The sequence below is a fragment of the Ceratotherium simum genome, chromosome 9 (assembly GCF_057802395.1).
Source record: "Ceratotherium simum simum isolate JZ-2026a chromosome 9, ASM5780239v1, whole genome shotgun sequence".
NCBI lineage: Eukaryota > Metazoa > Chordata > Mammalia > Perissodactyla > Rhinocerotidae > Ceratotherium > Ceratotherium simum.
Window position 1 is genome coordinate 61,038,853 of NC_141908.1, and position 18,266 is coordinate 61,057,118.

The window sequence follows — 18,266 nt, forward strand, 5'->3', positions numbered from 1 at the left end:
TTTGCATACTTTTGCATTTCCATTTTTATCTTCACAACAATCCAGCAAGGGACAAAACTGAGACTCAAAAGATTAAGTAACTTGCCCACGACAAACAACTAGTAACTGGTTAAAGTAGGTTTTATATCCAAATATGTCTGACTCCAAAGCCTAGGCTTATTATAGCAGCACTAAACTGTGCCACCTCCTGAAAGTGCTAGAAATGACCAAGTTTTAATAATAGAGTTCTATTCTTTTTTACCTCTGATATATTTCTCAGATTCCCCCTCTTCTCTGTAGTTGCTGCCTTATTTCAGGTCCATCATCTCCTTCATCTACTATATCTTCTGATACGATTGCCTGTCTTGTAGCCTTTCCTCTTTATAATTGATTACTTGTTTTATTTGCAGAGTTATTACCCTAGAGTATTCTCCTGTCACTTTTCTGCCTTGACTCTCTTGGTTTCTTTTAGAATAAACTTCAGGTTCCTTAGCATAGGAGCAATGACTTTATCTGTTTTGCTCACCACTCTATCTCCAGCACCTAGAATGGTGCCTGGTGCGTAGTAGGAACTCGGTAAATAGTTGTTAAATTAATAGGGTACATTCATGATCTGCCTCATTTTTCTAGCCACTTCTCTCACCTCTGCCCCTGCAAATAATCTTAGCTCCAGCTACTTGTGGATCCTTGAAAATACCATATTCTTTCACTCCTCTGTGCCGTCACACGAGATTTTTCTTCCTCCTGCATTGTGATCATTCCTTCCTGCCCCTCAAAATATTTGGCAAACTCCAAATCACCCTTCAAAACTTAGCTAAAGCATTTTCTATCTTGAGAAATATACCATGAATCTCCAAGTACTTCCTTTTGTGTACTGCCGCTAACTTTATAGCATAATTTGTATTATTTCTTTGGATTTAAATAGTGAGCCATCTACATGTGCCGGGTACAATGCTAGGGAGTAGGGAAAAATGTGAACTATATCTCTACCTTAAAGAATATTATGGACTACTAGGGAAAACAGACAACCACTTGGACAAATTTAAGAATGTCTGAAGTGAGGAGTATGATTCTATTTTTGAGTAGTTAATTACCCCAAAACTTAGCTGCTTAAAACAACAAACATTTATTAACTCACAGAGGTTTCTGGTGTTCAGGAAGTTGAGAACAGCTTAGCTGAGTGGTTCTGGCTCATGTTTTCTCATGAGGTTGCAGTCAAGGTAGGCAAGGGCTGTAGTTGTCTCAAGGTTAGACTGTGCTGGAGGATTTGGTTCCAAGCTGACTCATGGGCCAGTCAGAAAGCTTTAGTTCCTCACCACGTGAGCCTCTCTATAGGGCTGCTCACAACATGGCAGCTGGCTTCTCCCAGAATGAATGATCAAAGAGAGACACACACCCACACAAAGAAGCAACAGTATCTTTTATACTGTAATCTCAGACGAGACAGACCATCACATCCACCATATTCTCTTGGTCACATACACCAGCCCTGGTACAATAATGGTTTGAGTCCATGAGGTAAGGACTATTGGGAGCTCTCTTGGAGACTGACTGCTAGAAGAGATAAGCATGGGTAACACTTAGGAAGAATAATTTTCTGAGGTTAGAGAAAGCAATCTCTTCATTGAGATCTAAAGTATAAGTAATGGTTACCAAAATAAAGAGGTGGCAAACACATTCCAAGCACAGGAACCAGCAAATGTATTCATGGACTCTGAGATAAGAGAGAACTTCATTTATTCTTAGAAAGCAAGAATTTCAGGATACCTCAGTGTTGAAAGTTAGGAAAGAATGAGACTTGAGCCTGGAGAGGGCACCAAGGGTCCAAATTATGTGTTTCATCTGTTAGGTAAAAGAATTTGGACTGTATCCTCAAAGCAAAGGTATTTATGGATTTAAGTAGAGATATGATTTAACTAGTTTTACATTTTAGAAAGGTGACTGGCTGCCTGGAATGGATAGAAGCAAGATTGGAGGAAGGGAAAGAGGTAGAATCCTGATACAGTCATTTATGTAAGAGAAGATGGCTGCCTTATCTAAATCATGGTAATGTGGATGAAAAGAAGCGGACAGATTTTTAAAATAGCAAGAATACAAAATCAATGTAACTTGATTATTTAGATGTGAGAGAATAAGAAAAGGAAGCCCAAGTTTCTGACTGGTGAATTGGCAGTTGAGTGACTGACTGCGCCATTCAGTGAGGAAGAGAACACGGGGGAGGAGTTGATATGGAGTAGACACTCCTGGTTCACAGTTGAATATAGGCCTCAGTTGAGTGTAGGCCTGGGCCTCAGGAGAGGAATTTGGGCTGAAAATGTAGATACAAATAATCGTCATGTCAATGGTAATTGAAGCCTTGATTGAGGATGAGCTTGTCTGAGAGTGAATACAGAGATAGATAGGATCAGGGCCCTAAGGATCACTTTTAAGGGGTGGTCAAAGATGGAGGAATTCATGAAGCAATTCAAGAAGCAGCAGCTAAAGAGTAAGAAAACAGCAGGAGAATGTGGTGTCATTTATCACTATATTTAAATAGTTGTGAAAATTCTCTCCTACTGAGCTATGAGCTCAAGGAGAAAGACTGTGTCGTTTTTTTTTTTTTTTTTTTTTTTTTTTCCTAAAGATTTTATTTATTTATTTTTTCCCCCCAAAGACCCAGTAGATAGTTGTGTGTCATAGCTGCATATCCTTCTAGTTGCTGTATGTGGGACGCGGCCTCAGCATGGCCAGAGAAGCAGCGCGTCGGTGTGAGCCCGGGATCCGAACCCGGGTCGCCAGCAGTGGAGCGCGCTCACTTAACCACTAAGCCACGGGGCCGGCCCGACTGTGTCGTTTTTATTTTTGCATGCCATCTGGCATGTAAAACAGGGCCTGACACATAATGGGTGCTTGACTTAGTATTGACTATTGAGTGAGTAAGTCAAAGGGACCGTGGGAAAATGGACTATGTGCTGTTTGAGAAAGCTACATTTGCCAAGCCAAGAAGTATATTCTTTAGGCAGTGGCAAATCATGAGAGGCCTTTAAGCAAGGGGACAACGTAATCAGATTAATGTTTTTGTAAATTGACTGTAGTACAGTGTAGAAAATGGATTAGTTAAGGAAGACAGGGCAGAAAGACCAGCTTGGTTATTGCAGTAGGAAAGAAGAAGGCAGGAAAGAAGGCAAGTGTCACTCGGGGATGTCTTATTTAGGCACCTAGCAGATGATTATGCCACTGCCAAGATAGGGAAGGTGAGAAAAGGAGCAAGTTTAGGGGAAAATAACTCAACTTTGATTTGGATATATTATGTTTGAAATATATATATGACATCCCAGGTAAATATTTCCATGGGCAGGCAGTTGGTAATACAGGTTTTGAATTCACAAGAGAAGTCTAGGTTGAAGAAGCAGATTTAGGAGTTAGGCCATAGTAAGAGTTCAGGTAAGCATGAGGAATTCAAAGAACACTGCAAGGAAGTTACTGTTCTGCCTCTGAGGATGAAGGAGCATTTCAAAGAGATCTTGACATTTTAACTGGTCCTCCAAGGCACAAAAGAGTAAAGGGTGCTCCTCTCAGAGCAAACCTATGTATACGTAGTATATAGAACACTGAAACCTCACCAGACTCCATTTGTTCATGAGCTTATGTTCCTTTAATATTTTTAAGCATGAAAACTTTGAAATGTTTCTATGGATAAAAAGGCAGAATGTGGATTTTAATTTTTCTCTTCCTCAATTTCAAAGGAAAGAAGATTCTATATGATATACTTGCCTTTGCCAAAGAAAGTGTTAATTCTCATGTTACCACACTTGGACCTCAAAATTTTCCTGCCAATGACAAAGAACCATGGCTTGTTGATTTTTTTGCCCCTGTAAGTTATTTTTATCTGTCAAATTTCAATATTGTCAGATTTTCTTGTAACAGCAAAAAGACATTTTCTAGATAACCTTGAACCATGAATATGAGAATTCTGTTCTTCAGTTTTGTCCACTGTCACATATTGCTTCTAAGAGAGTGCTGCTGTACTTGCCCCTCTAAGATTTAAGTATATAAACACATAAGATTTGCAATTAAGTATGGTTTGTCTTACTTAGCATATTGCTTGTTGCAAAAATGATGTGTTTTTTTGTTTCATTTGGCTTGGTGCTTATGAATATTTTTTCTTTCGTAGTGGTGTCCGCCATGTCAAGCGTTATTACCGGAGTTACGGAAAGCATCAAAGCATCTTTATGGTCAGCTTAAGTTTGGTACTCTAGATTGTACAGTTCATGAGGGACTCTGTAACATGGTAAGGCAAAGTATAAAAAATTTATTCTAATTAATATTTTTATAAAATAGCTTTTGGCAGTCTAGTATTAAAATGATAAAATAACATTCAAATGTACATCTATATTTAGAGTAGTAACAAATTATTTAAACAAGTAATTTCAACAAAATGATAGAAAATTATGATTGGATTAAAACATGAATAGATAATATATATGGCTGAATGTAGATGTAGTCTCACTTACTAAACTTAGGAAAATATTTAGTTGACTTGATGAAATACGTGATTTTTCAATTATTTAAGATCTTTATTTTTTTTTAACTTAATATTACCTTTGGGCAGTCTATAGTTTTTATTCTTTGGCTACCCTCATACTTGTCTTCTAAGTATAGTTAATAGAAGGAAATTAAAACAAAGAATGAGATTTTTGAAATCTTTATCTACATAAAAATATTTTCTGAGCTTAATAAATATTTACTCTTCAATTCCAAGAAGAACTAGAAATTATTATCTCATCATGAGAGTATATAATACCACCTATAAAATACTCTCGGGGAAAAAAATCAAACCTAAGTCAAATCTAGCCTCCAGATCTATTAGTGTATAGGAAATCTAGTGACAGAGGAACACGAGTGGTACCATGGGCATGCATGCTGTGAATCCCAGCACGTAGAGGACTTCACAGGACTAATAGCCAGTTTATTGGACAAATCCAGTGAAAGGGGGAAAAAGAGATTAAAGAGGCTTAAAAGACATATCATTCAAATGCAGTGTTTTAGGCCTTGTTTGGATGAAATTCAAACCAACTGCAAAAAAAACAAGATAACTGGAGATATTTGAACACTGACAGACTATATGATGATTTTCAGGAATTACTGTTAATTTTTAGGAGTCAACATGATAGTATGGTTATATTTGGGCGAAGTGTTTATATTTTAAATACACTAAAATATTTATGGATGAAATGATAAGTCATCCATATTTAAATTAATCTTGGGGCAGGATAGAGTGGCAGGGGGTATAGATGAAATCAAAGTAGCCATGAATGGATGATTCTTTTAGCTTCAACAGTACATCAGAGTTTATTGCTCTCTGCTTTTGTGTATATTTTAAATAATTCATAAAAACAAACTTTTTAAAAAAGATAAATGGAGAAGAGACGAAGAGAAAAAAGAAGAGGGAAAAGAAAGAAAGCAACGTGTTTTAAAAATATAATAGAAGGAGGTATAAGCTGAGATCTTTATGGCATCTGTGTGAGGAATAATTTTCACTCCACACACACATACAAACAAAGGATTAAACAATTAATGAATCTGGCTACATTAAATGTTAAAACTATTGCCAAAGAAAGAGACACTATAAAATTAAGACAGACAACAGACTGAGGAAGTATTTGCAGCACATATAACTGACAAACCTTAGTGTCCAGAATATTTAAAGACCACAAATCAATTTTGTAGTCTTTAAAAATAAAAAGAAAGTTTACAGACATTTCGTAAAAGAGGAAATCCAATAAACATGAAAAATGTTTGACTTCACTAGTCATCAAGAAAGTACACATTACAACAATAGTCACATACCTTCCTCATCCATCAAATTAACAAAAATTTAGAAATCTGACAATAGCAAATATATGGATAAATTAATTATCCTGTCACATAGTAGAATACCATAGAGCATTTAAAACTAGACCTCTTTACCAGCATGGGTAAATCTCAGAAATACAATGTAAAATAAAAAAGGAGGTTGCAGAATAGTATAGAGGGTATGATAAAATTTCAGCAAGTTTCTAAATGCTTAAACACTACAGTATACCATTTAGGGATGCATATGCAGGTAGCAAAACTATAGAAACATCAATGGATTGGCTACACACTGACTGCAGGATATTGGTTGCCCTTAATGTCAGGGAGGGAAGGATATGGGACCAAGAAAGAGAACTTCCAGCAATCTACCAATATGGCAAAAAAGTTAAATTTCCTTAAATATAGGGGAGGGATATGTGCGTATTTACTAGATTATTCTCTCATCTTTTCATTATGTTTGAAATTTCATTAAAATAAATTTTAAAAATGAAGTAAGACCTTTTGTTTTGAATGTCTTTTATGTGACTTTGAAAAGATCCAAGTCACTTAGTCTCTCAATACCTCAGTTTCCTCATCTATAAAGTTGACTTAGTAATTTTAGCTTCTCAATAGAATTGTGAGAAACAGGTAAGAAAATACATGTTTAAGTGCTAAAAAGGTGCTCACACGTAGTAAGCATTTGTTAAATGTCAGGTCTAATTGCTGTTTTGTTAATCTAATCAGAGATTTGAGTTTGCACTCATTTTACAGAAGTTTGATAAGTGTTCCTATTGTTTTTTTAAAGTTATTTTTGATGGGCCGGCCCCGTGGCTTAGCAGTTAAGTGCGCGCGCTTCGCTGCTGGCGGCCCGGGTTTGGATCCCAGGCGCGCACCAGCGCACCGCTTCTCCGGCCATGCTGAGGCCACGTCCCACATACAGCAACTAGAAGGATGTGCAACTATGACATACAACTATCTACTGGGGCTTTGGGGGAAAAATAAATAAATAAATAAAATTATAAAAAAAAAGAAAAAAGAAAACAGCTTCATAAAAAAAAAAATTAAAAAAATAAAATAAAATTATTTTTGAATCCTAGCCAATGATTCCAATTTGCTAATGAGTCCTTGTCAACTTGAAGGATGCAGAGTTCAGCTACAGCAAATCCACGGACAGAGATCTCATTATAACTTTTAAAAAACTAAAATTAAAATTAAAACTTTAGAGAAATGCTTCCTGGGCTAGTGCTCATGTTAATTTTGAGAAGGAAATTATAGTATTTTGTACCATAAAAGCTATCTTGAATAAAGAATAATAAATGACCACGTTCTTCGGGCATGATTCATATTTCTTTAACCTAAAATATGGTTATGTATACTTTATTAATTTATTTTCATATTCTTGCTATTTTGTTTCCTTGATTTTCTTCTACTTCTAGACAAATTGGAGTATTTATTATAATTTCAAAAAAAGACTCAATCTGAGATTAGCCTGCTCTGTACAGCCACATCCACCTTGGTTCAGAAGAGTAAAAAGGGACCAAGCTCATAATTGCCCATCATCACTTCTCAGTGTTTCAGTGCCTATGGATTTTATGGCTAATGGAGTAGCTATAAATAAGGGTCAGGTACTCATCAGTACAACTGTGAATCCATTTCCTTTGCTAAATTTGGCCAGGCTAAAGTTTCTCAGTTACTAGCAATTTAGCAATGAGTTTTTTTAATCTTATTGTCACTGTTACTTAAAGGCAAGCTGGTTATGAATTTGAAAGCAGTAGGTAAAATGTATAAATCTTTGTTCAATTTGTATTCTTGTTCCTAACAGCATAACATTCAGGCTTATCCAACAACAGTGGTATTCAACCAGTCCAACGTTCATGAATATGAAGGACATCACTCTGCAGAACAGATCTTGGAGTTCATAGAGGTATTTTAAATTACAGCCTGTGGCTGTAAATCCTTCTGTGTGTGTACACTTTCTATGACTATTTAATAACGTTTAACAACAAGATTTATTCTTTTCATGCCAAAACATTATTTTCTAAGAAAATGAATTTTTTTTAATTTTTCTAATGTTTTACTCATTATATACTACTGTAAACTCTGAGAATAAGTCTGTGTTTTACTTGTTTCCTAGTACAGTGCCTTGTACTTAATAGACACCACTCTTTACTGAATATGTGAAATTATGCTGTTACATAAAGTTTTGTCACCCCCTTCCCTGTTTTCTCTGATAGAACCACCACAGATTATTTCTTTTAGGTCTCATATAGATGAGATAGGAGTGAGCCCACTGTTTTCCAGGAAATATGTGGTTAAGGGCAGTCTTACCCCACCCCCCAGTGGAGGGCCTCTTCAAGCCTGGGCAGCTTATGCCAAGCCTGCTGCATTAGTAACACAGAAGTACCCTACATCTATAACATCTCCTTTTTTCTCACTAATAGTCTGGACTGAATAAAATAGTTACAGGTGCCTCCTAGGAAAGAAATTAAAAATTCTAGTTTAGTATCCATGTAAGGACCATTCTGCTCTCTGTTCTACTCATCTCTTCCTCCTCCTACAAGGTAATAGTTTTTTGTTTTGTGTTATTTTGTTTTTGATTGTTGCCCAGCGAAGCTAACATCTTTGTTAGTATTTCCCAATCATGATAGACTGAAGGACTGGGCATTTCTGTGTTAGAACAGCATTTGGAGCACGTGATCTGTAGAGAGATTGTGCAGTATCTCCAGTCAGAGTGTCAGAAAAATAGAATAGTAGGCTTTCCATTAATAATTAAAGGGTTATTTCCAAATGAACCATTGGTTCCAGAAAGAACTGTATAGCCTATGTAGACATCTGGGCAGCTCTTAGAACTCTTGCCTTATCTCCCTATAACTTTGAATAAGGTTGCCTCTTTTCCCTACTTAAGATGACTGGTGATACATAGAAATAAGAAGAAAATACACCTTGATTTAAGAAGACTGATGGACAAAATCCAAACTTAAAAAATAAATTAGGGATCATTTCTTCCTGTTTAAAATAATTCACTATAGATTCTCTTTAAATATCTTTAAGTATCTTCTGATTATTCAAAAACAGGAACTTTTCTAAATGACATATACCAACAATTTGCCAAGAATATATGAACAACTCTTGTTTATATCTGTTATAATGAAAGCTGTGTTCTGTTTAGGATCTTATGAATCCTTCAGTGATCTCCCTAACACCCACCACTTTCAATGAACTAGTTACACAGAGAAAACATGATGAAGTATGGATGGTTGATTTCTATTCTCCATGGTGTCATCCATGTCAAGTGTTAATGCCAGAATGGAAGAGAATGGCTCGGGTATAGTAAAATTGTTTATTTTAAATCTTAGTATTTACTAAGAATGTTTACTTAACAGAATTATTTCAAAACTGGTATGAGTGAACCCACCTCTAGATTATCATTTAGTAACAGTTCTGATCATAGCACTTACATTTCAGCTCTGTTTCTGTCTCGTATGTGAATGGTATAGAATAATCTGCTCTTTTTTTCTGTGTCACTTGGTACATATTTGACCAAATTTCTGCCAGCATCACCCAAAGATCCACTTTATTTGCTATTAAAATTTTTTCTACTTCTTTATTTTTAGACCTTAGAGATATAGTTTCTTCACAATATTATGGGACTTAAAAATAAGAAAAAAATAGCCTTGATCAATAAGACATTTAAATTTTTAAAATTTCCTACCAGTAGACATAGTGTTATAAATCATGTAAGATTGGAAACAGATTATTTAATACCAGAATGAAAAATGTAATCACTGTTTTATATTTATTTATAAGATGCAAAATGAACAAATCTAAGAGTTAAAGTGATTTCTAGTGTCTTAACATTTATGATAATACAATTTTGTGCTTTTTTCAATAAAATTTTTAAATTCTGGCATGAGTCAATATGCTACCTGCAACCTATGTCTCCATTTGAAAAGGTAACTCTTTGAAATACCATTGCGAAGACCTTCATTAGTTCTTGGTTTCTAACACTTTGAATTTTAGAAATACATAATTTTCCCCATGTAATAGATGAATGAAATCAGTTGTTTAATCTGCAATAATTGTAGTGCGTTCTTGACTACTAAATTAGATTTCTAGTTCATTACTTCAAATGTTCTCTTATGTTTTAAACCCTTTCCCATTTTTATTTGGTGAAAATCACTGATAAATAATATAAAAACCATCTCACAGTGATGATTTCTCTATTGTAAACATATAAATAGTTATGGAGGTAATTTTATTCTAATCTCTTTGATCTATTTATCTCCTTTTTTTTCTTTTATAGACATTAACTGGACTGATCAACGTGGGCAGTATAGACTGCCAACAGTATCATTCTTTTTGTGCCCAAGAAAATGTTCGGAGATACCCCGAGATAAGACTTTTTCCCCAAAAATCAAATAAAGCTTATCAATATCAGTAAGTGTTCTCTAAAATTTGAAGACATTTATTATAATCATTTATTTATACAGTTAAAATTTAAAAGTTATCCTAACTAAATAAAAGTTAACCCAACAGATATTTTTTGGGAGCCCACCATGTTTACGATAGTGTGCTAATGAGAACTTGAGAAGATGAAAAGTGAATTGAACAGTCCTCCTGTTCGTGAAGCTGACAGTCTAGTAGAGAGGAAGAACTAACGTTTATTAAGTCCCCATTTGGTTTCAGGTACTATACTAGACACTTGGCTCACATTATTTCTACTAGTCCTTACATATATCCTGAGAAATAAGGATTATTACCCTTCCTACTGTTACAGATAAGTAAACTGATTCACAGACCTTAGGTAACTTTCCTAAGTCTCACAGCTGCTAAGGTTTGAAGTTTGGGTTTGAACTCAGGTCTGTCTCAGTGCCTATGCCATTTCCACAACACCACTTGATATTTCAGGTTGCAAATTCAAATGCAAGGCAGAATATAATGCATATTATTTAAAGTAAAAATGAATCATGGATTTCAAAGGAGGAAGGAATCACAACTACGAGAGGACATCATGAAAGGCTGCATTTACGAGGTGGCTTTTGGCATGGGTCTTAAAAAGTGGGTAGGAATGTGGCAGACAATGATAACTGGAGTAAAGGTTCAGAAACTAAAGCCTTGGACATTTTGAGTTTTGCCTTACCAATGTGTCTGTAGGAGATATCCAGCAGGCAGCTAGACATTTAGGTCTGTCTGGAGCACAAAAAAATATCACAACTAGAGAAAAATGTATTTGAGAAGCCATGTAAGCAGTATTTTTAGATAGGTGTATTTGAGAAGAGAGATGCTAGATGAAGTCAGTAGACTAAATTTATCTTTTAAATTGCTGCAATGAGATTGTTTTCTCAACTTAATCCAATAATAGAAAATACTATTTACACCTTACATATTTTTTCTTCTTTCAGTAGTTACAATGGTTGGAATAGGGATGCTTATTCCCTAAGAATCTGGGGTCTAGGGTGAGTAATTAAAATATGTATTATTGTGTAAAATAGTTGCAATGCTATTTATCTTTCTTTTATGTCTATAGCTAAATTTACTGTGGGTTGTTTAAGGTTCTAGCATTTTAAAGTACTTAAAGAATTATAATTTACCAGGTTATGGTTGTGGTTTATTACATTGTCATTCTTTGAAGTCATTTTTAACTTAGAAAGTTTTGCAACATTACATTGTAGATGTTTGCTTTGGTTTTGTATAATGAAACATAATTTTGATTGCTTGCCACAGATTTTTACCTCAAGCATCCATAGATCTAACACCTCAGACTTTCAATGAAAAAGTTTTACAAGGGAAGAATCACTGGGTGGTTGATTTCTACGCTCCTTGGTGTGGACCTTGCCAAAATTTTGCTCCGGAATTTGAGCTCTTGGCTAGGGTAAGTCTTGTCTATCTGCTTAAATACGTTTTGGTCACTTGCATGTTTTGTAACTAGAAAAAACATTGCAAATACAATTTTTTTTTCTTAAAAGTTTGCTCTGAATTTTAAAAAACTCTATTCCATTTCTATGACTGTAATCTTTGCAGTAGATTTCTTCCTTTTTTATTAAAGCTTTTAGCTAACATCATCTCTGTGTTGGTTGACATCATCTACCTATCCCTAACAGCCAGAAACCTCCCTTCTCCTGCTTGTTCCTATTTTCCCTCCCCCTTACTCTGCTGCCCTCCAGGCAATCACTACGTCCTATTAGTTCTGTCTCCTAAATGCCTTTCAAATCTCTCATCTACCCATCCCCCTGCTAGCCTCTTTGTTCAAGCCTTCATCATCTCTCACCTAAGCATGTCATATGTGCTTTTAACTAGTCTCATACTGGCAGTCTGCCTTCTTGACTTCTGCCCTGATGATCTTCCTAAAATATTGCTTTCTCTGGCTTCCTGTTAACCAAGTTTCTTGACATGCATCCTTGCCTACAGGTCTCTCATCTCTCCCTTCCTGCCTCTTCAGCTTTATCTCTGTCCCCCACCTCACACTTCACACCCCAGGCACAACGAAGTCCTCCAGGTTCATTGAACTAGTACCCCTGTGTACATGCTGTTCCGTCTCTCTAAAATTCCTTTCCCTTACCTTGGTCATCACGATTTTTTTCTCCTTATCCTACAAAACCCAGCTCTAACAGCACTTCTGTGTTCTCTGCTCTTCTCAGTTAATCAATGTCACTTTGATATCTTGTACTCCCTCAGTGTACTTATCAATATGTGTTAATTATTTAGATATCCATCTCCTGTATAAGACTATGAGCTGCTTGAGGGCAAGGCACATGTCTTATCCATCTTTATATCCCCAGTGTCTAACTCAGTAAATGCTTATAAAATTAAACTGAATGCAGTCAGAGTTTTTGGTGTTTCTGTCATAACAGACCTGTTAATGACCTAATCCAGATTGATAGCTTCCTTGCCTCTATACTCAAGGAACTTTGCTGTGGGCTACGGAACACTCATTAGAAAGAGAAAGTCACCTCCAGTTTCCCCAGTCTCAAACAAAAGCTGAACATCCCAAGCCATGGGAATTTTTTAGCAAAGGGATTTCAAAGCTCCTGTGAGTCATAAAAGATTATTTTAGTTATTGCCTGGTCCTTCAGATAAAAGGTTATTCATTTTTTCCACTTATTATATCTTCTTTTCCTCTTATACTTCCTTTTTCCCCAGTAATTCTAATAAAATGTTTTACTCCCTCATGTACTGAAAAACTTAGCTTAGTTGTATATTTTTTAATGCAACTATATCTTGAATATAGCAGAAAATTATTAAACACGAAAAAGAGCATTCATTCAGCAAATCGTAAACTACCAAGTGAAAAGCATTTTGCTAAATACTGGGGCTACACAAATGGAAAGACAAAAGTTCCATGTCTTTAAGAAGATTTTGTTCTAGTGGGAAGATAAAACGCAAATAAATGAATATAATACAACAGGATCATTGCTTTAGTGAAATGAGAGTGAAGCAAAAACATGGGAAGAAGCATGTCAGTCATGCCAGGAGGAGACAAAAGTCTCCACAGAAGTTAGTGTCTGAGATGAGAATTATAACATGACGAGGAGTTTGGTACTTGAAGGGGTTGGCTAGAGAGTCCCCTAATCAGAAGACAATATTTGCAAAGATGCAGGGACACGAGAAAGTGGGGCCTGTTCAGGGGTCTCCGCTGTTGGTCCAGTATTACCAGAGAGTAAAGACAGAAGGGGAATCGCAAAAACTGAGGCTCAATATATTAATAGGCGAGGAGGAGGAGATTCAGTCGTCTTCCTCACACTAGTCCCATTGCACACTCTTCCTCAGGGATTTCATAGTGTCCAGAATGTGTTCTATATAAGAATTAGAGGAGAACTGTTGGATATGGCAGGATCCATTTTACATTTTAGAAAGATCACATTGGATGTACTGAACACAGGCCAGCAAGCCCAGAAAGATATTTAGAGCACCAAAAACAGTGTGGTGTCCTCCTATAAGTAACTGAAAATACAAGCCAACTAATATATAAACATTTTGGAAATGACCTAAAACTTAAAGTAACATTTCTAGATTTCTCTGACCTTCAATGTGAGTGTGAGTGTGTGTGTGTGCACGTGCGTGTGTGTACATGCTTCTGCAGGCAGCTTTGCTGATGCCCTAACACAAGTTAGTCTACCTATTGGGTACCCCAGCCTTGGGAACAAAACTAGAGGCAGCAAAGATATTTTAATTGTCCTGAAGTGAGAAATGATAACCTGAACCAGGATTAGGGCAGTGGTGTTAGAAAGAATGAGACAAATATAAGAGAGACATAAGAATAGGATTTACTGTTCGTGATAAATGTGGGAAAGAAAAGAATCTAGGATGGCTGTAGTTTCTGGCTTAGTTCAAGTGAGTGAATAGTAAGACGGAAGGAAGAGAAAGTTGAGGGGAGAGGATTCATTTTAGAAACATTGGGGTTAAGGTGCTTATAGCCAGCACATCGCTGACTGAAGTCGAGGGGAGAGCTCGGGGCTCCGCAGCATATAGGTAGATGAAACCTCCCTGGGAGATTGTTCACAGTGAAAAAATCGTTAACCACAGATGAAACTGTGTGTGGATATTATAGTTTGAGGGGCAGGTGTAGAAGGAGGTCCCCATGCTAGAAATGAGGAAGAACAGCCAGAGGATGGGAAAACCAGGAGAGAATAGTGATAAATACCAAGGGAAAAGAGAGAGAGGAGACAGGAGTGGCCAGCGCTGTCAGGTGCCCATTAACAAGGCTGGAAAGCGTGCATTCTGTCGGGCGAAGCAGAGGTCGTTGGTGAACTTAGAGCAGTTCCAGTGGAGGGAGCAGGAAGAACAGAAGCTGGACTAAAATCTGCTAATAAATAAGTAGATGACGAGAACAAGTGATAAAAGAGTAAACCACTCAAAAAGAGAGAAAGAAAGAGAAGCAGGGTGGTAGCTAGAGGAATCAGTGCAAAGAAGAAATCCTTCTTTGATCCTGTGTGTACAGTGCTGAAGAGCGAGAAAGAGACCTGACGGGCAGGAACTGGGGAATGGAGGTGGAGGAGTCGGCCTCCACGAGACAGAGTGCGCCCTCGGCACGTGAGACCAGAGAGGGGGGGAAGGTTGAGGACAGAATTGAGATGTTTGGGGTGTGACAGACCAGCTGTGGGTACCAGGAAGAAGCTGAGGGAAGTCGGGGTTAAGCGTCTCGATTTTCTTGCTGAGGCAGAGGAGAGGCTATTTGCTGCTGGAGAGGTGGTACTCAGTAAATAGGAGTTTAAAAAGAGCCAGTAAGAATTTGGAAGGAATGGAAAGGATTAAAACTAAGTTTTTTCTAAATAACAAATTCTTAGATTTATAAAGATTTGAAGTTTTTAGTATCATATTGCTTTGTGGTTGCCAAAATAGTTTATGCCAAAGAGAATGGCAAACCGTATTTTTCTCTTTTCAGATGATTAAAGGAAAAGTGAAAGCTGGGAAAGTAGACTGTCAGGCTCATGCTCAAACCTGCCAGAAAGCCGGGATCAGAGCCTATCCGACTGTTAAATTTTATCCCTACGAAAGAGCAAAGGTACGCACAGGCTTTCTTCTATGTTCCTTTCCGTGAGCAGGCCCAGGGCAAAAGGTTTATTTTTAGTCTGAGTAATGCTTTTTCTAGTTTCTTCTCCCTTTGTAATTTTTTGTTTTATTGCATATTACTAAAACAAGCTTCTTTTTACAAGTAAAAGTGATTTTAAAAGGCTTTTCTGTCTCACAGTTGATATGATCTCTCCATTGCCTTAAAATTTTTATAACCATGAATAGGAAAACTACTAAAGAGATATACCAAAATACTACTACAGTCATGTGCCACGTAACGACATTTCAGTCAATGATGGCCCACATGTATGACGGTGGTCCCGTAAGATTACTATCACATAGCTTAGGTGTATAGTAGGCTATACCATCTAGGTTTGTGTATGTATACTCTATGATGTTTACGCACTGGTGGAATCACGTAATGCCTCCCTGTCGTTAAGTGACTCATGACTGTAGTGGTTTTCTGTGGGTGATAGAATTCAAGGTAATTATTTATTTTCTGTGAAGTTTTGTATTTCCTGCTTTTATAGAATTAACATATATTACCTTTATAATTAATTTTTGAGGAAAGAAAAAATATTAAGAGAATACTATCATAATACTTTTAAAATAGCCTTAGTCCCTGAGCATTTATCTTGAGGAATATTTATTAGTGGTTTAGGCTACGAAATAAAAATTTAGGGTTCCTTGGTTCGGTCATAATTCCTTTTTTGGGCCACTGACAACATGCTTTATTTTTTTCAACAAGAAAACTAAATATCTAAGAACGGGTCTTAAAATTCAGGTGATAACCTCTATGATCATTGATACAAAAGCATATGTCGTTCAGCCAGTATAATTGCTGACAGAAAGTACTCATACCTTTGCTCTCTTCTCAGGTAAAAGAATGACATTTTTGACCCTAGAATTGTGATAAAATAAATATTTGCCACGTATTCGTGTTTTCTGGTAAAACATTTGAAATAAATAATATTAAATATTTTAATACATACTTTTTGAGGAAGAATATCAGATTAAGATCTCATGTTGTTTATTGGTAATTATAATACACTTTGAAAAAGAGTTAAAGAACTTAGATGATGAATTTCAGAAATCTAGAATTGTGAGACATGTAAATTTTTCAGTGAAAGCTTTTGATTTGTCAAGAGGCTATCTCTGTCTTAAGAATGGCCTGGGGTAAGCAGAACTCAGTGAGAGTAAAGGGGCTTGTACCACAGCCTGACTCTGCATTCCTTTGAGATCACTAGTTCTACTTCCCTGTTCTCAGAACAGCGGAGAAATGGGTGACATAAATAGAAGTCTTATTCCAGTAGAATGATGTTGCGGAAGTATCAGTATAATGAGCAGCCACAAAATTAACCAGGCCATAGAGGGAACTGTTTGAAAAGATGATGTTACCATTCGCCCAGAGGACAAGAATAGGACTCAGAATATCCCTGTCAAACTGAAAGACAGAGTTGGCCTCCAGAAGTCCAGGCCAGATGAAAAGGCCAAAGCAGAATAATGAGTGGAGTAAACAGAAATCCAAGCAGGTGGGCACTTTATACACAGAAACAAAATGCTAGCATACAGTGTGGGGTTCCCACCAGGAAGAAGGGAACAGGTGGCTCCAGATCCAAAATAAGCAGACCTGGGTATATTGACCTGCCCCTCCCCTACTTTTCAGCCACCTTCCTGCTGTGGGCAGATGAGAACAAGGAGATATACATTGCTTTCCATTGTTGCAGTTGGTCAGGCTTTTGTCTGTGCCAATGACTATATTAGATTACAGTGATTTGGTCCTCTGGGGACATCTTTTCTTATACAATTTAGATGTTTTGAGGCATTTGGAGTTAGCAATGCATTTTTTCCAAGGAATTATTTTACATGTTCCTGTAATAGCATTGTTAGTATTTCATGTAAAGTATGGGTTAACTGTACTTTTGCAGCATTATTTCTTTGGAAGAAATTTGAGTTTCAAACACTTGGAACTTTAAGGAATATTTAGTCAAGTTTCTTAGATGGCAATGTCATGTTTTGATTAGATGTTTAAAAGATTATAAGAAGAGTGTTTTTCATTTTAGAGAAATACCTGGGGAGAGCAAATAGATGCCAGAGATGCAAAAGAGATTGCTACCTTAATATATGAAAAATTGGAAAATCTCCAAAACCATGGAAAGAGGAATAAGGTAAGAACTAAGTCTAGAGCTGACTTTGGCAAACATTATTTAAATTTTTTCTTACTATACATTATATCTATGAATAAACAGGTAAAATGAAGCTTCAAAAACTAGTAAGGTAGTTGGAAATTTCTTCTTTGGAAAATATGACAGTCAGAATATAGCCTCTACATACTGAAATGCTTAGAAATTTGGATGAGTAAAACCATTTAACAAAAAATAGTGACTATGCCATAAATTATTTAAATTTTGTTCAAATGTAAATAAAGTATTGACTTGTTAGAAATAAATATACTGGAGCCTCATAACACATTATGGATAGCAAATTTTCTTTTGTTCTTGGTATAGTCGGGATGTGTTGGAACCCATGTTCCTCTTGGCCCTTCCTTGAGTTTTTAATCTATGAAGAAGCAGTGCAACCTCTTTACTGCTATTCTCTGAAAGGGCTGTTCATTTTTTCCTTTTTTAAATTATTGTCATTCTAGGACATACTTAGAAACAGACCAAAGCGTCCATGAACGCTAGAGTGCTTTCTGAATGGCGTTTAATACCATCACAGATGAGGTTTTTTGTATTCTTTCCATATAAGGTGAAAGAAGGACAAAAACAGCAGACTCTGGAGAGGGCTAGAGACATCTGGCTTTACAGAACCACATTGCGACTTCCATCCCAAGTTAAACACTTGAAAAAGAAAACATTATTAGTCACATATCAGAATATCATAAGTGATATTAAGTTAAAGAGCATACCAAGATATGACTTTGAAAGTGTGTAAACTGTAATTGGTACTATCTGTTGTGGGCA

General features: G+C 36.4%; 1 protein-coding gene across 1 annotated transcript in view; it reads left to right on the forward strand.

Annotated features, from left to right (window-relative positions):
- Positions 1–17,576, forward strand: part of DNAJC10 (DnaJ heat shock protein family (Hsp40) member C10) — a 40,125-nt gene extending 22,549 nt beyond the window's left edge. Inside the window, exons 14-22 of the mRNA XM_087435461.1 lie at positions 3,705–3,832; positions 4,133–4,249; positions 7,616–7,717; positions 8,963–9,118; positions 10,097–10,230; positions 11,196–11,249; positions 11,518–11,665; positions 15,176–15,295; positions 17,367–17,576. Of these exons, the coding sequence (XP_087291587.1) occupies positions 3,705–3,832; positions 4,133–4,249; positions 7,616–7,717; positions 8,963–9,118; positions 10,097–10,230; positions 11,196–11,249; positions 11,518–11,665; positions 15,176–15,295; positions 17,367–17,561 (1,154 nt within the window). The 3' untranslated portion in view covers positions 17,562–17,576. The remainder of the gene's footprint in view (positions 1–3,704; positions 3,833–4,132; positions 4,250–7,615; positions 7,718–8,962; positions 9,119–10,096; positions 10,231–11,195; positions 11,250–11,517; positions 11,666–15,175; positions 15,296–17,366) is intronic.
- Positions 17,577–18,266: the final 690 nt, after the last annotated feature.